The sequence below is a fragment of the Dama dama genome, chromosome 2 (genome assembly GCF_033118175.1).
Source record: "Dama dama isolate Ldn47 chromosome 2, ASM3311817v1, whole genome shotgun sequence".
NCBI classification, from domain to species: Eukaryota; Metazoa; Chordata; class Mammalia; order Artiodactyla; family Cervidae; genus Dama; species Dama dama.
The window spans coordinates 3277059-3304490 of record NC_083682.1 but is presented as its reverse complement, the minus strand read 5'-3'; the positions used below and the strand labels follow the sequence as shown (position 1 = coordinate 3304490).

The window sequence follows — 27432 nt, the reverse complement described above, 5'->3', positions numbered from 1 at the left end:
CCCGCTGGGAGGAGGCCGCCAGGTACCCTGGGGCCCACGCCCTAGATGGTATGAGAGGGCAGGTGGAGTCCATATGCCTGGAGGTCAGGTGTCATCCCGCAGGGAAGGAAACCCAGGCGCCGAGGGTGACAGGTCTGAGGCCAAACAGCAGAGGGGGCACAGCGGGGGCTCGGAGGAGAGGCTTCGCCCGGGGGTGGCTCCAGCCTTGCGCCCGGCCCAGGCTTCTGTCTGCCACCGCTCCCCCTACCCTGGTCTTTGATCCACCCCCAGCTTCATGGCTGTCCACCTGGGGTCTCTGTTAGATGCAGGCCTGGCCCTATCCTCACTGGCCAGCACCCACTTTCCGTTGCTTCTGCAGAACCTGTCACCTCCCTCTGGTCCGGTGAGAGTGTCGTGGGGCTGTTGGGACCAATTCTGGGTGGCTTCAAACAGCGGAAGCTAAACATCTCACTCTTCTGGAGCAGAAGTTCATTGTCAGTTGTCCCAGGCCAAAATCAAGGCATTAGCTGGGGCTGCTCCCGCCAAGGACCCCAGAGGAGGGTCCTCCCTGCCTCTTCCAGCCCCTGGGGACCCCAGGCGACCCTGGGCTTCTGACCTCGTCCTTCCAGCCTCTGTCTAGCATCACTTGGCCTCCTCGTCCTCGTCTGTATTCACAACTCCTCTGCCTCCCTCTTACAAGGACACCTGTCACGGCATTTAGCACACCACCCCCCCTCACCGCGATAATCCCGGAAAATGTCCCCATCTCAGCATCCTTCACCACACCTGCAAAGACCCCCATTTTTTGCTGTATAAGGTGATATTCACAGGTGCTGGGGACTCGACACAGATCTCTTTGGGGGCCATTATTCAGCTGACCACACACGCTGCTTACATCAAATACAGTCCCTACACGTATGACACAAGTTTCCTCTGTGAATATATAACAAGAGACGGACGATGTGCTGGGTCCCCGTCTGTGCTCCCCCTTCTCAGTACCCAGGCCCCCCTCCCCAGGGTCTTCGTGGACCCATCGCTTTATCCGCTCACTGTCCTGAGACTCGGGAAGTGGTTCCCAGGGCCCAACACGCACGTTCAGAGACCTGCTCCCGGGCTTCCTAAGACGACCTCACGTGTTTGCTCTCGCTCTCCCCTGTCAGGGACGCAAGGCCATGGAAACAACGCTGGGGCAGGTCACAGGCGCCCCCCCCCCCCCCCCCCCACCGCACATCATGCCTGGCAGGACGCACGGGTGACCCCACTGTCCTTCCAAGGGAGGGGTGATGGCCGGGCCACGTCTGACAGGTTACAGGCCTCTCTGCCTCAGTGTCCCCGTCAGGAAAAAAACACTCAAAGCACCAGGATGGGAGATCAGAGAATCTGAGCGCCAGGACAGGAGGAGATCAGAGAAGAGGTAAGACACCTCTCCACGCCCTGGGTGGAGACCACGTGATGCAGAAAGACAGAGCCGAGCACCCCGACCTCCGCGGTACCCGCCACAGGTCCCTGACCCCAGCCCCAGTCACATCCCCAGGCGGTGCTGCTGGGGGACCCCCGCCTGCCCTTCCAAGAGCCCGAGAGGCTTGGCACAAAAGGAGACTGGTGAGCAGAAGAGGCCGCACCTCGGGAACAGGACTGAAGACCCTCCCGGCCATCAGCTGGAATCCAGCTTTGGAAGCTCCAACCTTCCGTGGGTCTCACCTCTCCCGCCCCTCCTCCCCCAGACCCCCCCAGCTCAGCCTCCAGCCCTCGCTCGTCCACAGACAGCCTGGGCTCCGCAGGGCCGACTCCAGGCCAGGGAGCAGGGGCGTGACGGCGCCATCTGCCAGGCCCGGCTTCCGGCCACCACGCCAGCCTCCACTTTGACCTTGATTCGCATAGTTGGGCTGGAATCAGCAAAGCCCTGTTTGCCAGCTGGCAGCCACTGGAGTGTGTTCAGACACCCCGGGGCTGCTGAGCATGAAACGCACCTTCGGGGCAGGAGGCCGCAGGGCTTCCAGGCCACGCCTTCCTATGGGCCAGGGTCCTGGGGGCCAAGACGGGGGCCTGGGGCTCCCGCCAGCCGCTTTCTTACCCTGTGCCCCTGGACGTGGCCCGTGCCTTTTGCCTTTGCTTTCCTGCCTGGGGCAGGGAAGTCCTGCTTGCCTGCTGCTCGGACTACACCCGTCTTTAGAAAAAGCCGGATTATTTCCTGGTCAAAACCACCAAGGTGCAACATATAAAATGCGGAATTCATTGTGAAGCCAACATTTCAGTTGGAAGTTAGAGCATTCACCATGCTATGCAACCACCAGCTCTGTCTAGTTCCAGAATATTCATCAGCCCTGGAGGACACCTTGCCTGTGAGATGGGCGTGCCCCACAGCAATGCTTCTTGAAGACACAAAGGAAGAAAGAGAGCTTGCAGAATGTAACATATCAGAATTGGGCATAAGACGGCTCTACAGAGGAACGGATAAAGACGCGGTACATATACACAACGGAGCGTCACTCCCTCATAAAAAGAAGGCAATAAGGCCACCTGCAGCAACATGGACCGACCTAGAGAATCATACGGAGTGAAGAAGTAAAAAGAGAAAAACATATTAACGCACATATGTGGAATCTAGAAAAACGGTACGGATGAACCTATGGACAAAGTGGAAAAAGAGACGCAGACAGAACAAGCGCATGGACACCAGGGGGAAACGGGGCTGGGATGAACTGGACACTGGGACTGACGCACATACAGGACTGATACTGTGTACAGAATGGATGACGAATGAGAGCCCACTGTATAGCTCGGGGAACTCCCCTCCGTGCTCTTTGGCGACCTAAATGGGGAGGAAATCCAAAACAAGCGGAGATACGTGTAAAAAAGAGATGGCTCTAGAGAGGGCCCAGGCCGTAGTGACGGGGAGGAGGCCCAGCCAGGGGAAGCGCCGTGAGCCCCGCAGGGCCGAGGCTGAGCGCCCGCCGCCCCGAGGTGGGTCTCCTCGTGCAGAGAGCGGACACAGCCGGACGGCCTTCTCCCCGAGAGGCTGGGAGGAGGTGCTGGGAGGAGATGCTGAGAAAACGCTGTGAAACTGGGGCTGGGGCTGCTCCGAACGGCCACGCCTCAGCTTCCGCTTCTGTGTGAGGACCGGACGCAGGCTCCTGGGGCCGGCGCTCTGCACACGGCAGGCGTGTACACCTCCGCAGTAAACCTGACGGAGGTCGGGGAGGGGGCCCCCGGATATCCACAGCGCGTGCGCGCTGGGAAGCAGACCAACGAGGCCAAAGGCACGGGGGTCCTCGGAGGGGCAGGGGGGCCTGGGGGCGGCGAGGCTCCTACACGCCCCACGAAGCTGCGGAAGGCACCGCGCCAGGGCAGGTTGCAAGCATGCGGGAAACTCACGTTTCAGAAACACCACGCGAGTGGGTGGGCTGGGAGGGGACAGAGCTCCTGGTAGCGGGAGATGACCCAGAGGGCGGAAGCCCCGTCCAGGTGATGGGGGACGGGGTCCAGCCAGGGGAACTGACGGGACTTGAGGCTGACTGGCTACCAGGGAGAGGCCAGTGGCTGCGGTCTGCTACCCGGCCACCTCTGCTTCGGAAATGTCTATGCTCCACGTGAGGAGGCCAGAGCTCTGGCTTGCCTGCCTTCCTTCCATTTACTCACCCACTAAACCCACTCACTCAGGCAACCATCCATCCATTTCCTCCATCCAACCAACCAACCATCCACCCACTCTCTTATCCATCTATTCATCTACTCATCCACCCATCCATCCATCCACCTCCATCCATCCATCCATCCAACCAACCATCCATCTATCCACCCATCCAACCAACCATTCACTCAACCAACCATCCACCCACTCTCCCATCCATCTATCTATTCATCCACCCATCCATCCACTTCCTCCATCCATCTATCCATCCATCTATCCAACCAACCATCCATCTATCCACCCATCCAACCAACCATCCATCCATCCTCCATCCACCTCTGTCCATTCACCCATCCACTCATCTATTCATCAATCTTTCATTCACCCATCCATCCATTCACTCATCCATCCATCCACCTCCTCCATCCATCCAACCAACCATCCACTCAACCAACCATCCATCTATCCATCCATCCAACCAACCATCCATCCATCCATCAATCCATCCTCCATCCACCTCTGTCCATTCACCCATCTACTCATCTATTCATTCACCCATCCACCCACCCATTCACTTATCTGCCATCAATCATCTGTCCATCCATCATCCATCCACCATCCATCTATCTACCCATCACCTATCCATCCATCCACCTATTTATCCCTCCATCCACTCAGCCACTTCCCGTCCCCGCATCCCCTGTACCCGCTTCACCCCCACCCTGCTCCCGTTCTCTGAGGACTGAGCACTTGCCAGGCTCTATACCAGCTACAGGGAAGAGGTGACAGGTCCAAGTCAGTCCCGGTCCTGTCCTGGAGAAGACAGATGCAGTAGGTGCAGGATGGACGGGGCAAAGGCAGAATAGCCTCCACCCTGTGGCTCAGGATGGGGGTCTGGCTGCCTCTCCTCTGGTTCCTCCCTGCTTCTTGGAGGAAGACTCGAAGCACCAGGCACTGGCCAGAGGTGAGCACCCAGCACAGGCATCTCCCAAGGGCCTACCGGGTGCCAGCACAGCCTTGGGGACACTCGGGGAACCGGCCTCCTCATAGTCTCCTTGGCCTGGTGCCCCCTGACTACCTGTGCCTGCACCTTGGGGCCTGCAGTTTCCAGGAGGGTCACTCAGAGGTGCTCATGGGCTGGTGGTGACGGCAGTTTCAGGCAGGATATACAGAAGTCTGTAACCAGGAGACACCTCGGGGATGACGTGGCCGTTTTACAGGTGGGGATGCTAAGGCCCAGGCAGGCAGCCAGTGTTAGAGCTGGGACTGGGACGCTGGCATCTGACCCAGCAGGCCTGGGCTTGAAGCTGCCCCCAGGACTTCAGGCTAGTGCACCTGATGACATATTTGAGGGCTGGCTGTGTCTCAGACCCTGAGCCAGGGCCGCGGAGGTTGGAGAATGTGGACGTTGGCTGGGGGTGGAGGCGGGGGCTCGTACAAGCTCGCAGGGCCGGCTCTGCCTTCAGGGGCCTCACACTGGCAGCCTGCCATCGGTCAGGGAGGGGATATTCACGCTGTGGACTTTGGTATAAGCTGCAAAGCAGGCTGAGGCAGGCCACGGGCAGGGGGAGGCCAGACGGTGCTGGGACGCACAGGGGCAGAGCTGCTCTGGCAGCAGTGATCGCAGAAGCCGTGACCAGGGAGGACCAGTGCGAACCGGCCGCGTGGTGTGGGGGCTAGGGACTTTGTGCGACGCGCTGGCTGGCACCTGCTCCTCCCCCGTGGAGGACAGGCAGGTGCGGCCCAGCCTGGGGGTGCGGCCGGAACCCCAGCCCCCGCCCCCAGCTCCTCCCCAGCTGTCTCTCCACTGTCCCCCCATCCGCCTGCACTCCCCCGGCCCACACACCCACTGGCCACCTGGGCATGTTCTAAATGTGGCCTCAGGGAGCGTGGAGCCAGGCGCCTCCCTTGTGGGGAGGGACTTGTCTCCTGGCCCCCAGGTCCAGAACAAAAGTTCCAGGGCCTTTTTGCAAAGGCTGAGGAGAGAGCCCTGCTTCTCTGCACCTGGAGCAAGTGGTCCTGGGGTCCCCACTGGCCAGGCTCAGCAATTTTGCTCCAGTGCCCCCCCCCCCCAAGCTGGTGGCCCCAGGGCTCCCCACCCCGCTGCAGGACAGTCTCTGAGCTGGGTCCCCAGGCCTGTCCTTGTAGAGGGTCTGGGCATTTCCCCAGCCAGAGCAACCTCACCTCAGCTTGGTCTGGGGACACCAGGAAGACCCCAAGCCCTGAGTCCAGTGCTTTGAGGCCACTTGGCCCACCAAGCCAGCGACCCCTGGCTGTCCCAAGGGGCTGGGGCCCAGCATCACCCAGGACACATACTGAGAGCCAGGCCAGTTGCCTGCTCAGTCCCACTTTCAGGGCTCTGTGACCCAGGCAGAATCTCAGCAGTTGAATTACTGGGTTTGGACACCAGGTGGAGCAGTGATGCTCCGGTCTGGGTCACAGGGCCGGTGAGGTGAGGAGGGCCTGGGGGGGTGGGGCCCAAGGGTTTAGCCCTTTGCTCCGAGCACCGCTCCCTGACCAGAGGGCGCCCTCCCTTTCCACCACCCAGCGTGGACCCAGCACCCCCAGAGCCTGCTCTCATTGTCCCCTGGTCACCGGTTCCGGCGCGCATGCTCACTCCAGAATGAAAACACACCGGCCGCTCGGCCTGCAATTCGGACCCTGCTTCTTATCCTGCCCACATGCTCAAGTACCAGAGTCTGTCTGCTTTCGAGCTCCCGGCAGGAGTGGGGCAAGGCGCAGGCCTCTGGCGCCTCTCTTTCCCGTGTCTGAAGGAACAAACACGCAGGGGACTTGGCCTCTGCCCTGAGAACAGAAGAACTTGCCCACGCACAGCTCTGCAGTTTGTCCCCAGAGAGACCCCCAACCACTTGTTTCAAGCCTGGGAAGCTTATCCCATCACTGAAAGGAAAGGTTCCTGGAACATCACCATGCAATGGCCAAAACGATAACTTACAAGGACAGGCGGGAAGTTTAGGGAGGTTCTCAGAATATAGAGCAGAAAGGCAGAGTCAGAAAACACGAGAAAGAAGAAGGGACGAGGGGAACGAAACTCAAACGGTCCAGCCTGGAATCCAGAAAGACGGAGACAGAGAAGTGAGGGGGTTTTCATGAGGACAGTACAAGGATATTCTTAAAGCTGAAGCTGCTTCAGTCTGAAGGAGCCTCCAGGAGGTGAATGGATAATGGTCATTTGTAGAGACGTGGATGGACCCAGAGTCTGTCACACAGAGTGAAGTAAGTCAGAAAGAGAAAAACAAATACTGCACATTAACGCCCATGGTAAAGAACCCACCTGCAATGCAGGAGATGCAGGGCACTTGGGTTCAATCTCTGGGTCAGGAAGATCCCCTGGAGGAGGAAATGGCAACCCACTCCAGCATTTGTGCCAGGAAAATCTCATGGACAGAGGAGCCTGGTGGGCTACAGCCCGTGGGATTGCAGAGTCGGACACGACTGAGTGACTGAACCCGCACACACACTCTTACACACACACACACACACACACACACACACAGACACAGCTGATTCAGTTCATTGTACAGCAGAAATTAATGTAGCATTGTAAGGCAACTATACTCAATTAAAAAAAGAGAAGACTCACACCCAGATCCATCACCAGGGCATTTCAGAGCATCCAGGGGAAATAGATATGGTGATATTCCTACAAAGTTCCAGGGAAGAAGCAAAGAATCTGCATTGTAACTTGTCGCTGGTGAAAAGGAAAGGGGGAATGAAAAGCCGGCACTGACTGTGTCTTTCAGGATGACCATCCTGAATCTGGAATTCTGCAACCCTGAGCATGTGTGAAAACCAGAGACTTTTCCGTTACAAGAGTTGATACTCTAGGTACCTTTTCTGAGGTTGTTACTTGAATACGTGTCCCAGCAGAGCAAGGGACAGTTCTCTTATCCAGCAGCTCACAGAAGGGGGGTCTCAGAACAGTAACTGTACGCTGACATCCCTACCAGAGCCAAGAGCCAGAGGGCCCTGATGAGTGTGCCAGGGACCCCGTGGAACACGACGATATTTGATAACATGCTAAAGATGACAGCTCTTCCGCAAGAAAAGAAGAAAGACAACACGAACATCACGACCCCAGTACTGAGCGAAAATGTGTCACGATTCTGAACAAACTGATAGACGGGAAGGAAAAGGATCCGCTTGCCGGTGATGCTAGAAACACCTTTCCCATGCGTCTGTAACGTGGAACTGGAGTCTGAGCCCCACACCTGTGCTCATGTAAATGTGTGTGTTATCACAATAATTAACGTTTCCTGCTGGTTTTTAACTTTCTTTTTTAAGTACTTTATTTATATATTTATTTGGCTGCACCAGGTCTTCACTGCTTTTGAACTGTGGTGCTGGAGAAGATTCTTGAGAGTCTCTAGGGAGGCAAGAAGATCAAACAAGTCAATCCTAAAGGAAATCAGTCCTAAATATTCATTGGAAGGACTGGTACTGAAGCTGAAGCTCTAATGCTTTGGCCATCTGATGGGAACAGCCAACTCATCGGAAAAGACCCTGATGCTGGGAAAGATTGAGGGCAGCAGGAGAAGGGGGCAGCAGAGGATGAGATGGTTGGATGGCATCACCGATGTGATGGACATGAGTTTGAGCAAGCACTGGGAGATAGGTAAGGACAGGGAAGCCTGCGTGCTGCAGTCCATGGGGTCGCAAAGAGTCGCACACGACGTGAGGGACTGAACAAACAGGATCATGCAGGATCTTAAGTTGCGGAATGAAAACTCTTAGTCAAAACAGGTGGGATCTCATTCTCTGACCAGGGATCAAACCCAAGCTTCCTTCATTGGGAGCACAGACTCTTCGCCACTGCACCACCAGGGAAGTCCTGGCTTTTAACTGTTGAATGCAACTGAGAGACAGAAGCTGGAACACTTAAATATGGTCATAAATGTAACAAAGGGGTCAAGTGATCCTGCCTAAAATTTACTTAGCAAGAGAGGAGTTTGAGAATGGTATTTAAAAGTAATCAGCAGATCAACAGTGACTGTTCAAAACTGGGGAGAAGAGGGGTAGATAGATGAAAGCCTCATCTTTTATAGGAAAGAGGCAATGATGCTTTACATTGTTCAGTGAAGACATGGACCTGCCAAGTGGCGCTAGTGTTAAAGAACCCACCTGCCAACGCAGGGGACATAAGAGACACGGGTTCAATCCTTGGGTCTGGAAGATCCCCTGGAGAAGGAAATGACAACCCACTCCAGTATTCTTATCTGGAGAATACCATGGACAGAGGAGCCTGGTGGGCTACAGTCCATGGGGTCTCAAAGAGTTGGACACAACTGAGCGATGGAACACACACATACAATTAAAACATAGTGGGTAACTGGAGAGTTAGCGAGAGAACCGTCAGGAGAATGAAGTGAAAACAGTGAAAGTGGTCTCTCTGGCAAGATTCAGACTTAAATTGAAGAAAGTAGGGAAAATCACCAGACCATTCAGGTGTGACCTAAATCAAATCCTTTACTACTATACAGTGGAAGTGACAAATGGATTCAAGGGACTAGATCTGATAGACAGAGTGCCTGAAGAACTATGGACAGAGGTTTGTGGCATTGTACAGGAGGCAGTGATCAAGACCATCCCCAAGAAAAGGAAATTCAAAAAAGCAAAATGGCTGTCTGAGGAGGTCTTACAAATAGTTGAGAGAAGAGAAGCTAAAGGCAAAGGAGAAAAGGAAAGATATTTGAATGCAGAGTTCCAAAAAATAGCAAGGAGAGATAAGAAAGCCTTCCTCAGCAATCAATGCAAAGAAATACAGGAAAACAATAGAATGGGAAAGACTAGAGATCTCTTCAAGAAAATCAGAGATACCAAGGGAGCATTTCATGCAAAGATGGGCTCAATAAAGGAAAGAAATGGTATGGACCTAACAGAAACAGAAGATATTAAGAAAAGTTGGTAAGAATACACAGAACCATACAAAAAAGATCTTCACGAGCCAGATAATCACAATGGTGTGATCACTCACCTAGAGCCAGACATCCTGGAATGTGAAGTCAAGTGGGCCTTAGAAAGCATCACTACGAACAAAGCTAGTGGAGGTGATGGAATTCCAGTTGAGCTATTTCAAATCCTGAAAGATGATGCTGTGAAAGTGCTGCACTCAATATGGCAGCAAATTTGGAGAATTCAGCAGTGGCCACAGGACTGGAAAAGGTCAGTTTTCATTCCAATCCCAAAGAAAGGCAATGCCAAAGAATGTTCAAAGTACCGCACAATTACACTCATCTCACATGCTAGTAAAGTAATGCTCAAAATTCTCCAAGCCAGGCTTCAACAGTATGTGAACCATGAACTTCCAAATGTTCAAGCTGGATTTAGAAAAGGCAGAGGAACCAGACATCAAATTGACAACATTCGTTGGAAAAAGCAAGAGAGTTCCAGAAAAATATCTACTAGTTTATTGACTACGCCAAAGCCTTTGACTGTGTGGATCACAACAAACTGTGGAAAATTCTTCCAGAGATGGGAATACCAGACCACCTGACCTGCCTCCTGAGAAATCTGTATGCAGGTCAGGAAGCAACAGTTAGAACTGGACATGGAACAACAGACTGGTTCCAAATTCGGAAAGGAGTACCTCAAGGCTGTATATTGTCACCTGCTTATTTAACTTATATGCAGAGCACATCAAGTGAAATGTTGGACTGGATGAAACACAAGCTGGAATCAAGATTGCTGGGAGAAATATCAATAACCTCAGATATGCAGATGAAACCACCCTTATGGCAGAAAGCAAAGAGGAACTAAAGAGCTTCTTGATGAAAGTGAAAAAGCTGGCTTAAAACTCAACATTCAAAAAACTAAGATCATGGCATCCAGTCCCATCACTTCATGGCAAACAGATGGGAAAACAGTGGAAACAGTGGCTGACTTCATTTTGAGGGGCTCCAAAATCATGGCAGATGGTGACTGCAGTCATGAAATTAAAAGACACTTGCTCCTTGAAAGAAAAGCTATGACTAACCTAGACAGCATATTAAAAAGCAGAGACATTACTTTGCCAACAAAGGTCCGTCTAGTCAAAGCTATGGTTTTTCCAGTAGTCATGTATGGATGTGAGAGTTGGACCATAAAGAAAGCTGAGCAGTGAAAAATTGATGCTTTTGAACTGTGGTGCTGGAGAAGACTTTTTTTTTTTTTTAAGTGTTGTTAACCATCCAGGTAAAGAAAGTGAAAGTCACTCAGTCATGTACAACTCTTTGCAACCCCATGGACTATACAGTCCATGGAATTCTCCAGGCCAGAACACCGCAGTGGGTAGGATAGTGCTAGAATAGTGCGTTTCCCTCCTCCAGGGGACCTTCCCAACCCAGGGGTCAAACCCAGGTCTCCCACGTTGCAGGCGGACTCTCCACCAGTTGAGCCACAAGGGAAGCCCTTGGAGAAGACTCTTGAGAGTCCCTTGGACTGCAAGGAGATCAAACCAGTCCATCCGAAAGGAAATCAGCCCTGAATGTTCATTGGAAGGACTGATGCTGAAGCTGAAACTCCAATACTTTGGCCACCTGATATGAAGGACTGACTCATTGGAAAAGACCCTGATACTGAGAAAGATTGAGGGCAGGAGGAGAAGGGGACGACAGAGGGTGAGATGGTTGGATCGCATCACTGACTCGACAGACAGTGAGTTTGAGTAAGCTCCGGGAGCTGGCGACGGACAGGCAAGCCTGGCGTGCTGCAGTCCATGAGTTCGAAAGAGTCGGACACGACTGAGGGACTGACTGTCTGACTGCCACGTGGGGCTGTGTGGATGAGGCTGGGGGAGGTGGAAAGACAACACTTTCTTCCTTTTCCAGCCCTGCCTGGTGGTTTAGTTAAATTGGTGACTTATTTTGTTATATGCATGTAGCGTTTGAACCAAAATCTGTGAAGGGAGGGTAAATCTTAGCCTGAGCGTAAGGAGCGGGTCTCCTGTGCTATCAGACAGTGAGGGTCAGAGGGTGTGGACTGGTGCTCGGGGGCCGGCTTGCAGTGGCGGGGGTGGGGAGGAGGGTAGGCTGCTCAGTCCCTTGTGATGAATTGAGTGAGGAGGAGAGCGGGAAGAAAGGGAGCCGGGGCCAGACCGCAGAGAAGAGCGCTTGTTGCGGAATCACAGTAGGCTAGGGCTTCCCTGGTGGCTTAGCTGGTAAAGAATCTGCCTGCAGTACGGGAGACCTGGGTTCGATCCCTGGGTCAGGAAGATCCGCTGGAGAAGGGAAAGGCAACCCACTCCAGCATTCTGGCCTGGAGAATTCCATGGACCGTATAGCGCATGCCCGCAAAGAGTCGGACACGACTTTCCGTTCACCACAGGCTCAGACTGGGGCCTGTTCCATGGGGCTGGGACTGGTGCTGAGGAGACCTGGCTCCCAGCTGCCCCATGTACGCAGGCAGCCACCCTGGGAGAGGGAGACGGGAGGGTGGGGACACGCACCTGGGGTGACTTCTGACTTTGCCCCGAGAGCCAGCCCTCTCTTCCTTGGTTTCACAAAATTACAAAAGAAATAGGTCATTAAAAAATTTTAAAGTGTAGAGATTCCCAGGTGGTGCAGTGCTAAAGAGTCCCGCCTGCCAATGCAGGAGTCACAGGAGATGCTAGTCGGATCCCTGGGTTGGGGAGATCCTCTGGAGAAGGAAATGGCAACCCACTTGAGTATTCTTGTCTGGGAAATCTCGTGGACAGAGAAGCCTGGTGGGCTACAGTCCATGGGGTTGCAAAGAGTCTGACAGGACCAAGCCCTCACACATGCACACAAAAATATAGGTATGTACAAATTCTAAAACTAAAAATACAGATATGTATCGACTAAAAAGTAAAACCGCCTCTTTCCCTCTCCCAAAGGAGCTGCCCAAGGGCTCCATGCCCAACCCCTGGGTCCAGTCATCAATTAACAGAGAGGAGAACAAGAGTGCTTTTCCTTATGAATCTAGCCAGTGCTCGTCCTCAGGGATTGATCCCTCCTTCTTGAGTCTAAGGAATAATAAAAAATGTAGAAACATAAAATGATGGTGGAGGAAGAGGGGGGGGAAATCAGTGCCTCTTGCCATTCAGTTCTTACTACCTACACACCGAGGCAGTCTTCCAGAACACAGAGCTAGGGTTTCAAAGGAAAGCCAGCTACCCACACACGCGTTCACATCCAGCATCCCTCTGGATTTATATAGCACATGCTTCGAAGGAGCTGCAAGCACCAAACACATATCTTCTCATTCATCCTGACATCAACACCGCTGGGGACACGGCACGAGTCAGGAGTCTGAGCCGCACTTTGTGAACCAGGTTGGGGGGCGGGTCAGGGGCCGAGGCACCGAGGTGGACAGCGCGTTGCCCAAGGTCACGCAGGGACTGGTTGGAAAGTCAGATCGAAAACTCAGGATTTTCGAGGGCTTTAAAAGGCTTCAGACGATATGCACCGCCTGGGGCTTCCCGGGTGGCTCAAGTGGTAAAGAATCTGCCTGCCAATGAACGAGCTGCAGGAGACGCAGGTTCGATCCCTGGATCGTGAAGATCCCCTGGAGGAGGAAACGGCAACCCGCTTCGGTATGCTTGCCTGGAGAATCCCACGGACAGAGGAGCCTGGCGGGCCACAGTCATGGGGTCTCAGAGCCGGACACGACTGAGTGACAGCACGCACGCGGCACGCACGCACTCAGAGACCGTCTCGGGAAAGAGCCTCGGGGGACCGGAAATGGAGGCTCTCCCGGGGGAGGGAATCGGCTGTGTGGTAAGGATGAGAGGCAGGCGCGCTCTGCATCCTGTAGCACTTGTGGGCATGTTGAATTTTTTAACGTGTGTATCTATTTCCAATTACCATTTTCAAAAGATAAAAATTGGACTATGATGTCTGAAAGCCATGAGAATAAGTAGCTGCGGACCATGATGTTCAACTGCTCAACAGGCAAGATTTGCCACCCTGCTAATTCAATCTCTAAGAGCAAACTGGTCTCTCTGAGGGGGATGAATAATGAGATTGAGCACCTTCGGAGACCCTCATTTGTGAGCACGATCCTTCTGAGTAGGTGAGAAGCTGCCTGTGCGGCAGAGCTGCTGGAAGGACTGGGTCTGACCCCCTCACCTCTGGGGGCCCCTCCCTGTAAAGCCCAAGGGAAGGGGGCTTTACCACCCTGCTGTCCATCACCCCCACCTCCAGGCCTTGGCACTTCCCGTCCACTCCAGCATCACCCCATCCCTTGACTCCATCCACCCTTCCACCACCACCTTCCCCCCAGCCCAACCCACCATCGCCAAACCACACCAGGATGGTGGCGAAGGTCTCAGAATTCGTCCATTCATCCTCTGCTTTCCTGCGGCCAAGTGGACCAGACCACATCCCTCTTGGGCTTGGAGCCCTCCAGTCTCCCCCGCTGCAAGTGTGAGAAACACTCCTTCCACGAAGCCCCAGGTCTGCCCTGACCCCGTCCTCTCTGTCTCCGGGCTCCCAGCTGCCATCAGGCTCTTTTCACCCCAGTGTCTCTGCGTTTGCTGATCCCTCCTCAGTCTTCACGGGCTCCCCCGCTGTTGGCTCAGTGGCCAATGTAGGAGAGGTAGGAGATGCGGGTTTGATCTCTGGGTCGGGAAGATCCCCTGAAGGAGGAAATGGCAACCCACTCCAGTATTCTTGTCTGGAGCCTCCCATGGACAGAGGAGCCTGGTGGGCTACAGTCCATGGGGTCGCACAGAGTCAGAGGTGACTTAACGGCTAAACAATATCAATGCAGGTTTCAACTCAAAAGTCACTTCCTCTGAGAGCCCTACCCTGGCTCCCTAGCCAGAGCGAGCCTTCCGCAACCTGCCCAAGAGGCTGCCTGATGGTATCGCTGATCCGCTTCACAGCAAAACCACAAGGAGGGTTTTTTTGGGGGGGGGCTTATTTATTTGTTAAGCTTGTTGTACTCTTCACTAATTAGACTTTAAGCTACATGAGGTCAGAGACTGAGCTTGTCCTGTTTAACCCCATATCCTTAACATCCTGAATAGTTACGTTTTGATGAGTGCTGGCTGATAGATAGACAAAGGGATGGAGGGGATGAATGGATGGAAGGATGAATGGGCAGATGGATGGATGGGTAGGTGGTTGGATGGATAGATGGTTGGATGGATGGGCAAATGACTGGGAAGGCAGCTAGCTGGCTGTTTGGCTGAGTAGACAGATAGTTGGATGGATGCATACCTGGCGGGTGGATGAGTGGATGAACAGATGGAGTCTAATCATCCTGGGGTGAGACCCTGAAGTCCTCCCCTCTCCCAGGTAGACCTCCCCTGGAGGCCCCACCCTAATGAGGCTGGGGATCCGATTTAAGGACATGGAGAACTTCAGATGCTGTTTCCTGTGTTGAGAAGTGTTTTAAAATGTGACACTGAACTACCTTAAGATTCTGTTGTAGAAAAGGTCCCAGGTCCTCTGCCTTCTGACCTGGACACGTGTCCACGTTTCTAGATCCTTCTACCACGTGCAGGGTGGGTAGATGGCAGGGAATCTGAGGCGGGAATCAGCTCGAGCCACCAGGCAGGCTCAACCATGACGGGGTGTGTCTGCGCCCTTCTGCTCTCAGCTCCGAGTCAAGTTTCTGACATAAGAGGGGGTGGGAAGGGGAGAAACCTCCCGACTGATTCAGAAACTGTCTCCATTGAGTCTTGCTTCCCTTGCTTGCATTTTCTTTCATCACATCTGCATCTGCCGAGGGGAGGCCTGAGCCCCGAGCCACTGGTCCAGGCTGCCACCCCACTGCCCACCGTGGGTATAACCAGCCCGAGGCTGCAGCAGCCCCCAGACCTCTGTGTCTAACATGAACCTGGAAGCAGGCTAACGAGTGCCCAGATGGTGTGAGGCCACACTGCGGCATGCAAGCCCCCTGGACGCTCTTCGCTGCTCACCCAGAGGGCCAGAGGTCAGCCTCTCACTTCAACATGCACTCCAGAGTTGCCCCTGCCAGGCCTGGGAGACGATGGTGCACGGGGGCCCCAGCCTGCCTCACTGCCCGCCCTCCAACGCCTCTGCCAAGCTCACGGTCCAGATAAGGTCAGCTGGGGGCCGCGGCAGGATCCCACAGGTGGGCCCCTGCGCCCTTTATGGAAAAGCTCAGAGGCACTGTGGTAACCAAGGCAACGTCCTTGCTCCCACCTCCCAGCACCCAGTGCGGGGCGGTGGTTCTGTCCTGACGGAGAATCTGGCCTCTCAGCCTCACCCGTCTTCCTCAATCCCAAGCTGGTCCCTGGGCCGACACGGGGCAGTAAGGAGCCTCACCCTGGGAGAAGGGGTGCTGAAGGCACGGGCTGTGTACTCTGACGGCCTCAGACACTCGTGCGGCTGAGGACCAGGTCCTTAACTTGCCCCCCACCCCCGCCATCTCCTCTCCAGGGTCCGCCTGCCAAGCGGAAAATGACACCAGCGTTCCGGGGGGCTGGCAGGGTCACTGGTCAGTGGCACCGTGATCCATGCGAGGCGGCTGGCACGTGGCAGGAAGTTAACAAACAGAACGATTGTCATTCTGATTTCTTTCGTGGCAACACCGCGTCACGTGGGGTCCACGTGGGGCCTGTTTAACTCCTTCCTGTGGGAGAGGGCGGCTGGCTTCTAAAGTGCGGTCAAGGCCAGAGCTTCTACCATCTGCTCAGCGGCTACCCTCTGAGCCAGGTGTGGCCAGCAGGTCCCTCCTCTGCGGTCCCGGGTACTGGCCCACAGCAGGTACTTGGCACAGAGGGAGAGCCCGAGCCTTCATCTGCGGCCATGACGGGGATGCTGACCTGGCCCCCGGCTCGGAGGTCATCTGGCCCAACCTTCTGTGACAGTCCACCAAGAGGATGCCCGCCCTGCTTGACTTCCTCCCTAGACTGGGGGAGGCTCTGTGCTGCCGCTGAATAGCCAGGATGGCTCCACACGCCCGCTGTTGGCCGAGCAGCAGCAGACATCCCTGCTGCTCTCTGGACCTGTTCTCACTCACAGGACACGTGGCCCAGCCCGCCCAGCCCCAGGGTCTTCCCTCCTCCCAGCTCAATCAAGTCAGGCCCCTCACGGCTCCTCTGTGGGGAGGCAGCCCAGCCCGTCCCGAGTGCTGAGCGTGCGTACACACCCGCCCTCACACACACACACGCCGAGGGTGGCCTGCTGGCTACTCTCCACTGGCGGGGGATCTCATGGGGACACGGCTCTGCCAAGGCCACAGCCTGTGGGTAAGCCACGCCCGGCCCTCCCAGCTCTCTGAGGCCCCCTTCCCTCAAAGCCCCACTCCCAGCCTGGACAGCCCTCCAAGTCACCATGGCAACAGCTCCCGAGTGTTTCTGGAGCCTCAGGCGCCCCTCCCTGCTAGAAGGGAAACCAAGTGTGACAGCGTGCTGACCGTGACCATGGGCCCAGGGTCCACTTTGACGGGCCGCCTCCTGCTAAGGCACAAACAACTCATCTGACCCAGATAGAGACTCATCGGCAGAAGCCAGGGGCAGGACTGACTCCCTGGAAACCATCGCTTCTCTGAGCGCCCCTTATGGACTGTGCTGGCGGCCAAGCTGCAGGTCACAGCTTGGGCTTTTAAGGTCAGGAGGTGGGCAGTCTCAGCAAGGTCTGAAGAGCCCGAAAGCCCCCTGAAAGAGGGGACTGGCTACTCTGCTTGGAATCACATTTCTGTCCCAGCACATCTTGTTTATGAGAGAAAGGAGGCTGGGACAGGGGAACCCTAGAACCAGTGGTTCCCTGCCTAGGTATACGCACAAAAGAACTGGAAACAGGTGCTCAAAAAAATACTTGTACACAAGTGTCCACAGCAGCCTATTTACAACAGCCGGAAGGTGGAAGCAGCTCAAGTGCCCGTCCATAGATGAATGGATACACAAAATGTGGTCCCTCCCCACGACAGAATACTATTCATCCTCAAAAAGGAAGGCTATTCTGACATCTGGTATGGCACAGATGCCCCTTGAGGACATTAGGCTCTGTGAAAGAAGCCAGACATAAAACAGACAAACAGCGGATGATTCTACTTACAAGGAGGCCCCCAGGGCGGTCAGAGTCTCAGACAGAAAGCAGGACGGTGGGGGCCATGCGCTGGGGTGGGGGTGGGGAGTGAACGTTTAATGGGGACAGAGCGTCAGATTGGGAAGATGAGAGTTTTCTGGCAAAGGATGGTGGGAACTGCTGCACACACCGTGAACGTATCTGATGCCAGTGGGCTGTGCACTCAGACCCGGTTATGATGGCATCACTGACTCGAAGGACACGAGTCTGAGCACGCTCTGGGAGACAGCAAAAACAGGGAGGCCTGGTGTGCTGCAGTCCACGGGGTTGCGAAGAGTTGGACATGACTGCGCGCCTGAACAACTACCATGCCACTGAGCTGCGCTGACACGTGGTTACGACGGTAAAGTTTACGTTACTTGCATTTTGCACTGAAGGTGAATGTCGCTCAATTGTGTCCGACTCTTTGCGACCCCGTGGACTGTACAGTCCATAGAATTCTCCGGGCCAGAATACTGGAGAAGGGGTAGCCTTTCCCTTCTTCAGGGGATCTTCCCAACCCAGGGATCAAACCCAGGTCTCCAGCATTGCAGGTGGAGTCTTTACCAGCTGAGCCACAGGGAAGCCCAAGAATACTGGAGTGGGCAGCCTATCCCTTCTCTAGCGGATCTTCCTAACCCAGGAATCGAACCGGGGGTCTCCTGCATTGCAGGCAGATTCTGTACAAACTGAGCTATCAGGGAAGCCCACTTGTATTTCACCTCAATAAAAAATTAGAGAAAAAAAGGGATGAAGCCCTGACACAAGCCACAGCATGGACGAACCTTGAAAATATTCTACTAAGTGAAGAAGCCATTCGCAGAGGACTGCACACGCTACACACTGCAGGATTCCATTTCTGGGAGATGTCCAGAACAGGCAAGTCCCGAGCGACAGAAAGCAGACTGGTGGCCGCAGGGGGATGGGGCAAGGAAGGATGCAGACTGCTTCATGGGTTAGGGGGCTTCTTTTCTGGGCAACAGAAATGCTGTGGAACCAGATAAAGGTGATGTTGTTTAGCTGCTAAGTCATATCCACCTCTGTGACTGCACGGACTGTAGTCCCGCCAGGCTCCACTGTCCGTGGGATTTCCCAGGCAAGAGTACTGGAGTGGGTTGCCATTTCCTTGACCAGGGGATCTTCCCGGAGCAGGGACCGAACCCGTGTCTCCTGCACTGGCAGGCGGGTTCTTTACCGCTGAGCCCCCAGGGAAGCCCGAGAAAAGCGATGGTTGCACAACACAGTGGGGGTATAAATGCTGCTGAATTGGGCGCCTTACGGTCACGTTGCTGCTGCTGCTGCTGCTAAGTCGCTCAGTCGTGTCCGACTCTGTGTGACCCCGCAGACGGCAGCCCACCAGGCTCCCCCGTCCCTGGGATTCTCCAGGCAAGAACACTGGAGTGGGTTGCCATTTCCTTCACCAATGCATGAAAGTGAAAAGTGAAAGTGAAGTTGCTCAGTCGTGTCCGACTCCTAGCGACCCCATGGACTGCAGCCCACCAGGCTCCTCTGTCCATGGGATTTTCCAGACAAGAGTACTGGAGTGGGGTGCCATTGCCTTCTCCGATGGTCACGTTAGGTTACGGAAATTTTAACTCAGTAAAAACAAACACATGAAACCAGGCTCTGCCCCTCGGCAGGCAGACGAGTATTAAGACCCCACCGAGAGAGTCTGGGGAGAACCAGGGGCGGGGGTCCGGATCCTTCCCCCGCCCGCAGCTTCTCAGGTGGGGTGGGCAGGGAACTCCAGACGGGGCCCCGGTTGGCCCTCACTGAGCCCCCTGCCCCCACCTTGTCCAGTAAGAGTCTAGTCTGGGTGGGGTACAGAGAAACTTTGCGCTTGGGGACACTCAGAGCCGGAGAAGCTGACGCAGCAGTGGGAACACGGGCCAGAAGTGCCACTCGCTCCCAGCTCTTCCTGGAGTCATGGTCTGAAACGGCGCTCCCCCTCACCCAGCAGGATCCCAGTCCGCCTCCGCGGCCCCCAGAGCTAAAAGGCAGAGGTGCCAGGACCCAAGGAAGGGCTCCCTGCACTACACGAGTGTGTTTCTGCTGGAAAACCTGAACTCCCGCCCCGTGCCACAACGCTCTCTGCAGGAACCAAATGAGCCACTTCTGAAGGAACCAGAAAGCAAACCCGCCCCTCTTGCAAGGTCTGCAAGCTTTCAGGTCACCAGGATGAGCCCTCCTCTGACCAAATCTTCGACTCAGCAGCTGGAGGAGCGGGGAAAATGCAAATAACGTGGAAGCGGAGGTTACACTCATGTCCCCCAGGAAGACACTGCCACACGCAGCCGCCTCCAGGCTCCCGCGGCCCAGCAAGGTCATCTTGCCCACTTGTCCTGCTTTCCCCCCAAACAAGGCCAGGCTCGCCTCCTCCTCCCCCTTGGCCACTCCATCCGTGCGCTCCAGCCCAACTGTGAGCCGTGGGTGGCCCAGAGACCACTTCTCGAGCGGGTCCTCTGGAAGATGGTGGTCTCCATCATCCTAGCCCATGTCCACAGGGGTGAGGGTGGGGCACGGTGACGGGGGTCACACAGAAGGAATCAAGCCAAGGACCCGAGTGCTCCATGCAGGATGGTCCAGCGCCTTCCTGACACCTATGAGCATCTTTGAGCAGAGGGGGCCTGGCAGGAGGAGCCATGTCTTACCTGGAGGCATCGAAGCTGTCGTAGGAGCCGACTGTGTAGTGCCGGAAGAGCTTCTTGCTGCGGTCTGCACGAGTTTCTGCACAGAGAGGGAAGAGAGACATCATTTAGAAAGTCACGGTCCCCAAACGCTGAAACCACGAGAGGCTGGCCAAGCTCCCGCGTTTGTCTGACCTCGGAAGCATGGGACCCGCTTCTCCTGGGGAAAGATCTGGGAGAGAGATGAGGCCCTGCTCTGTGGCCTAACTTTGCAAAGTGTGGGGGACGCCGATGAACGCCAAGGATGACTGCTGGAGAGTCCCGCGCTCCGGTCCCCATAGAGGCCGAATCCCAGGGTCCCCAGGTGGTGAAGGATGCGCTCTGCAAAGGAGACAGGGCCATGCAGGTCCCAGCGGGAGCAGTGGCGGCCCACCCGGCACATGGAATCTGCTAGAATGGTATTCTCAAGTGATGCTGCCGAGCCGTCCAGCAAACCTGAGAACCTGTGGATGACTGCTTTGGGGAAAAAAGAATGTTTATTGCTATTTTGCTGATTATTGTGTATGTGTGTTCAGTCGCTCAGTCATGTCCAACTCTTTGCGTCTCCATGGATTGTAGGCCCTCCCCGCCAGGCTCCTCTGTGAGTGGGATTTCCCAGGCAAGGATACTGCAGCGGGTTGCCATTTCCTTCTCCAGGGGATCTCCCACCCCAGGGATCGAACTCGCATCTCTTGCGTCTCCTGCATTGGCAGGTGGATTCTTTACCACTGTGCCACCTGGGAAGCCCCTGATTATCGTTACTTTCTCCTAAAACAAACAAAAACTAAACAGACATGATAAGTTCCTAATTAAGTCCTCTGCTTACTTCTCTTACTCAGCAGATTTCGAGGTAAATTTCACGGGAGATTATATGAATGGTGTAGTTAGGCTTAATTGATAGCTCAGAGCTGGAGGGGGAACAAACCCACAATAGCACAAATGCAAGAAATACGGCTGCTTCTGATTTATTGTTCAGATATTTCCCCCCACAAACCTCCTCCTCTTTCCCAAACCCTGGGAAAAATACAGAGAAATTTTGCAGTTGGCTTCAGGAGGATGGCTCAAATCTCATGTAGACCCTTGTAACTGTTGTCCGTCTCCCTGACCCCACGTTACATTCAAAGCAAATGTAACTTTATCCAAACCCAAAAGCACATTTCCAGTGGAAACGTGAACAACCACAAGGGCGTTGAGAAGGGTATGCCTGATAACAGCTGACCCCCCTCAGGCCCAGAGGCAGCTGATGCAGCAAAAATACACACCCCCTTCTATTAATAGAAAGTGTGGTGTTGCCTTTGGGGGAGCCGAGAGCAGCAGGTGGCCAGCTTAGGACTACATTTCCCAGCACCCTCTGCAGCAAGGCATGGCCACGTGACCAGCTCTCACCAATGGAACTTGAGCACACGCCACTGCAGGTGGGGAGGGGAGGGGTGTGTGTGTGTGTGTCCCTTCCAAGCTTGGCTTCTATGGGGGCCAGGGAGATCTCCATACCCTCTCTTGCTGCTTCTCCCAGCTCAAAGCTAGGACTCCCAGGCCCGAGAGGATTTGATGGGATCCTCAAGGATTCGTAGTAATGCCTGGGTCGCTGTGCGTTAGCTGTGAAAGCGGGCAGCAGACTTGTCCTGCCTTGAGCTACACTCCAGGGACCTGCGTGTCACAGCAGCTAACACTGCCTTGAAGGCACTCTGTGACTCGGCTCCCCCGGCCTTTCCCATCACTCCACCCAAGGCTCCAATGATACGCAAGTTACAGCTCCCTGAATCTCGCTAACAGCTGCATCCCCATCGTGGTCCCTGACGGTGAGCACTGACTGGGTCCCAGGCTCTGTTCCAAGTGCTGCTCTTGTGCCCACTCATCTGCCTGTCACGGCCCCTGGGGAGGGGGTCCATGTGCCACTTTGCAGGTCCCGCCAAGTCCGGCCAAGGGTGGCTCCCCTGCTTTCGCTCCATCTCACACCTCCCTTCCTGTCCCCGTGTGTCCTCGCCGTGGAGTGAGCCACTCGCTTCTGCTTGGCATTTGTCTCTGCTCTGTCATCACTGTCTTTGGGACAGGCTGGGATGTGGGACCCCTCACTGCACTGTTTGCACCTGGACAAACGTCTCCTTGAGTGACAGATATAAAGAAACTCTAAGGGACTCAAAACAAACACATGCATGTGCAGTTGGGGCAGATTCTGGATAAGAATCAAAAAGATCAAAAAGCCCTACGGCCCCTTCCGAGGAACAGGGAGCAAAAACAGGCACCATGCGTGATCTTTGCACACACGGCACCACCGAGGGGGTGGGCAGACCCCCTCAGTCCCTCCTTTGGCCCAACCCACCGACCCGTCTCTACCCTCACCCCATTTAAGGGACCAGCTCGCTCCCCTGGAGAGCAGCAAGGGAACGAGTTTCTGGTTCTCTGTCCCTCGTGGGGCAGCCTGCATTCCAGTAAAGCCTGGCCTGATTCCTCATCTGGCCTCTTTATCAATTTCTGGTGATGAAAGACTCCAGGAACCTGGGTCTGTAACATCTCTGTCCTCGCTAACGTCTATTGAGTCCTTCCCCCGGGTCACGATTTGTGCCCATTCAGGCTCCCACTTGCTGGTCACAGAAGCCTGGTGAGGGAGGTAAGACTGCTGGACCCATTTTACAGATGGGTCTGCTGAGGATTGCCGAGGCCAAGGCACACGCCTGCTAAACAACAGGGCTGGGATGGGTCCCCGGACAGCAGGTGGGCTCCAGGGCCAGGCTGAGAACCAGCAGACCACACCAACGGGTCCCTGGTGAGGGCTGAGTGCCCTCTTGGTGCTTAAAGGCAGGGATCTGGCCTTAGTTCTCTCTGTATCACCTCTGGTGTCTAACTCTTGGCAGACATGCGATGTCGAAGCTGGCAGACCTAATCCCAACAGTCCACTGTAAATCAGCAAACAGAAACACACTGCACACAGTCGGAGGGACCCGGGGGCACTGGTCCAGCCGGGCCGGACGCATGTCTGCTGTGCTTGGCAGCCAGACCACATGTGCCCAGGTATTCCCCGTCCTCCTCCCTGGTGTCCTGCTCCACACACATGTTCACGTCTAGTTACCATTTCTCAGGGCCACCTGGAGGCCAGGCCCTGTGCCCCACATGCGGGAATTAGAAGGGTTCAGAGCGGGTGGGGCCTCTGCTCTCTGGGGCTCAGGATCTTGGGGGTGGGGAGGGGATGCTGGCTGGGCTGAGGGCCCCAGGAGTCAGATAACTGTGTGTGGGCGGGGGGAGCCCATGGGGCAGGCAGAGCATCAGGCCAGGCCAGCCTGCGACATCTGAGCGGGGCAACACACTCCCCAGGCCCTGCAGGATAAGCGGGATTGGAACCCGCTTGTGGGGTTAAGCAACGCAGCTCAGGAAAACATTGAAGGACTGTGGGGATGGGCTGTTAACTGTTATTACAATTGCTTATTTCCTGTTGCTTAAGCCCCACGTGCAGGCTCTGTGCTGGTTGTCTAGGGAACTGCGGGGCTCTGAGAGCTGGCTGGCGCCGGCTGCTGGCTTGGGTCACAGGTTCCAGGTCGCAGGAGCGGAGCGTGTAGTCAACGTGTGTGTGTGTGTTGTGTGTGTACGTGTCCACGTGTTTACCAGCGGAAACAAATGTTTCAGAAAGAGACTGTTTCTAGATCAGTTAGCCAGGGATTCCCAGAGTTTGGGATTTTGTGGACCAAGAAAATCTTAGACAAAAGAGAGAACGATGTAGACTAACATGAGATTTACTAAGTTTTTAATCTGGCCTTAAAAACAACGGGTTCCCTTCCGCTACCACAATTGTTTGATAAGAGAAAGGGGAGCTTTGGTGATTATATTATCTCTGACTGCTTTGTGAAAAACTCCCCCTGCACGGACATTCCCTGCCCTCTGGACACAGTCAGATTTCTGCTCTGAGATACGGCCCCAAGGGACAGCAAAGGGGTCCATCACCATCATCACCATTACCGTCACCAGTGCTACCATCATCAGCCTCACCATAGCAGCAGCAGCATCTTTGCCATCACCACCGTCATGATCAGGACCACACCACCATCGTCTTCACCACCATCACATCTTCATCCCGTCGTCACACCCGCCTACCACCATCATCATACGTTCATCACATCATCTTTACCATCACCACGATCATGATCAACAGGACCACACCACCGTCTTCACCACCGACATCATCACCATTACCACCTCCAACATCATCACCATCACCACCCCCACCAGCATCACATCATCATCTTTACCATCACCACCATCACCACTACCATCATCGCCATTACTATGATCGTCATCTTCGTCACAGCCTCATCTTCATCACCACCATCAATCACCACATCCCTATTATCACCATCACCATTAACATCATTCCCATCATTGCTGTCATCACTGCAGCTCTACTAAATTAGCTCTTTTTTTTTTTCCAGTAAATGAAGTCTTCCACCTTATTTGGTCTTCCTGCAGCAGCCAGGGCTAAGTGGATTTCTTGCTGCTGTTTTGCAGAAGTAGCAGAGTGCCATGATGAGGGATGTGGGCTCTGAGGCTACACTGGCCTGAATTCAGAGCCCAGCTCTGCTGTTTACTGGCTGCAGGTCGCCAGGCTCTTCATTTGTAAAGTGGGGATAATAACAGTTCCTACTCACAGGGAAGTGACCAAGGAGTAAATGAATTAATACATGGAAAATGCTGCAACAGTGCTTGGCAAGTGGGAAGCACTCTATTACCTGGTTCCTCCTGTGCATGTAGGATTAGGGTCCTCTGCTCCTCAAGGAGGCCTCCAAGGTCACACATCCTGTGAGTGCAGACCCCCAGTGTTGTGCCTCTGGAGCCTGGCTGAGAGTTGCCAAGAGCTGTTGTGTTTCCAAACATCCACACGTATTCTAAGCGCTTTATCTTCATGAGCTCAATACTGTTACGGCTCCTGGCAGACAAGTGAGGAAGGTGAGGCTCAGAGAGGTTGAGCGAGCTGCCTGAGGTCACCCAAGCCACTGCGAGTCACAGCCTCGTGGGTCAGCATCCTCTTGGGTCCCTGGGAGGAGGCATCTTCACCAGCAACCCAACCATGACCCACAGAGGGGCAATGGCCTTTTTTCTGAGATGTTCTGAAGTCTGGAGGCTGAGGAAGGCGATCTTGGCCATGAGGTGGGAGGACGCGGGCTGTGGGCAGCCACTGGGCGTCATAGCACGTCACGGGGGGAACCAGCCTGTGAAGGCAGCCCGCACACAGCAGGAGGCGGGGCCGAGAGCCGGCCCAGGGACAGAGGGGCACGCGGGCCTGTCACTGAGAATCCCTGGATTTTCACTTCTGGTGGTCATGAAGGCCACTCATTCAGGATTTCTGGCTTTATTCTCTCTGGGTGTGTGCTTGGATGGACCCTCAAAACTCGTTTTGTCCAAATGAGCTTTCCCAAAACTGACTCATGTCACTTCCTGGATGGATGGAACATACAGCTCCCAATCCAAGATCCCCCCGCCCCCAGCCCCCTTCACCTCCACACTGCTTCTTTGCCTGTGGGCATGGCAACCAAAATGTCTGAGATGATGGTTCTTGTAAGAACCTGGGTCCCCAAGTGTGCCCCCTGGGATGCATGACAAACAGGTGGTGTGAGTGGGAAAGAAACCTTTGTGGTTTCAGGCCACTGAGATCAGAGGCGTGTTTGTTACTGCAGCTTTCCTGGGATACACTGACTGATGCAGGCCACACATGGTCTTCTCTGTCAGGCAAGTCAATACACTCCATGTTTTGCTCCAGCCTGGCAGAACTGGCTTTCTGGCAACCAAGAGCCCTGGCGAGGGTAGAAAGGGAGACCAGACAAGAACAAGGCAGAGGCTGAGTTTGGCCCCTGTCTGAGAGGATGCCTATTCTTTCTAGAATAAAGTGGAAAACCACCCAAGATGCGAGAGGAACACATTCCATTGGACATGGAGAGAGCTTAGCAGGCATCACAGGCCTCTGTGAGTATCAGAGAGGGAGGCCTCTCTGCTTATGAAAAGGGAGGCTGAAAAACTAACCACCTAAGTGGGAACTAGTGACTCATGTTTCCTAAACCACACAGAAGCTTCTCGAAGTGAATGGTTCACAACCCAGGCCCACCTCCTGGGCCAGTTTCAGGCTCATTGCCTCACATGGAAAGGTCGAGTCCCAATCAGCTTGGAGGCCAGCGGTCACTACCACTCTAGTCCAAATGACCATCATCTTCTGAACCTCTACATAGAATGAGCTTCAGAAAATGTATCAGGTGACGCCACTTTTCTGCTTACCGTTCTCCGACAGTTTCCCAATGAAATTAGAGCTGCCTCTGCCTCCTCGTGCCCCTGAGGACACAGGTCTGTTGCGACGAGGCCCCGTCTGCCTCTGAACCCTCCTCTCCGCTCACTCTTCCCTCCTGGATCACTCCGCTCCCCTCTATCAGCCTCCTCTTGGGCTTTCCTGGTGGCCCAGATGGAAAAGAATCTGACTGCAATTCAGGAAACCTGGGCTTCGATCCCTGGGTTGGGAAGATCCCCTGGAGAAGGGAACAGCTACCCACTCCAGAATTCTCGCCTGAAGAATCCCACAGACAGAGGAGCCTGGTGGGCTACAGTCCATAGGGGTCACAAAGAGTTGGCCATGACTGAGCAACTAACACTTTCTTTTCTTCCTTGAACCTGATGAGCTCATTGGCACCCCGGGGCCTTGGCACTTGCAAGATTCTCTCTGGGACATTCCTCCCCCACCTCAAAGTTCACTGTGCTGCTGGGCCCCCAGCTCCTACTACGCAGCCTGGCACACAGTAGGTGCTCAACAGCTGTGGAGTAACCAGGCCAAGGGGGGAAAAACCCACGTTTCTGGGACCCTTTGTTTTCATCCAGCATTGGCACAGCCACCTCCCTGGGTGTGAAACGGGGACAAGTTGAGGATACCGCGCAGAAGACTGAGTTTAATTCCGACGCTAGGGAGTGGAAGCGGCCACCCTGCAAACTGAGAAACCGGAGTCCTGGCCTTGACCTTGGGGGTGACGCCCTGTGACCTCTCTCCGCAGCCCTGGACTCTCATTTTCTCCACTATCAAGCCAGACATTTGGATGAAATGCACCCAGAGCCGCTTGGCCTTCTCGGGGTGACCCATCCCCCTCCACCACCCATGTGACGGGGGACCAAACCCCCTGTGCCTGGAAGAGGGCCACAA

At 54.8% G+C, this 27432-nt stretch overlaps 1 protein-coding gene across 1 annotated transcript in view; it reads right to left on the bottom strand.

Moving 5' to 3' along the window:
• Nucleotides 1-27432, bottom strand: part of SHANK2 (SH3 and multiple ankyrin repeat domains 2) — a 552597-nt gene that overhangs the window by 185798 nt on the left and 339367 nt on the right. Inside the window, exon 14 of the mRNA XM_061161522.1 lies at nt 20259-20334. Coding sequence (XP_061017505.1) covers nt 20259-20334 — 76 coding nt within the window. The remainder of the gene's footprint in view (nt 1-20258; nt 20335-27432) is intronic.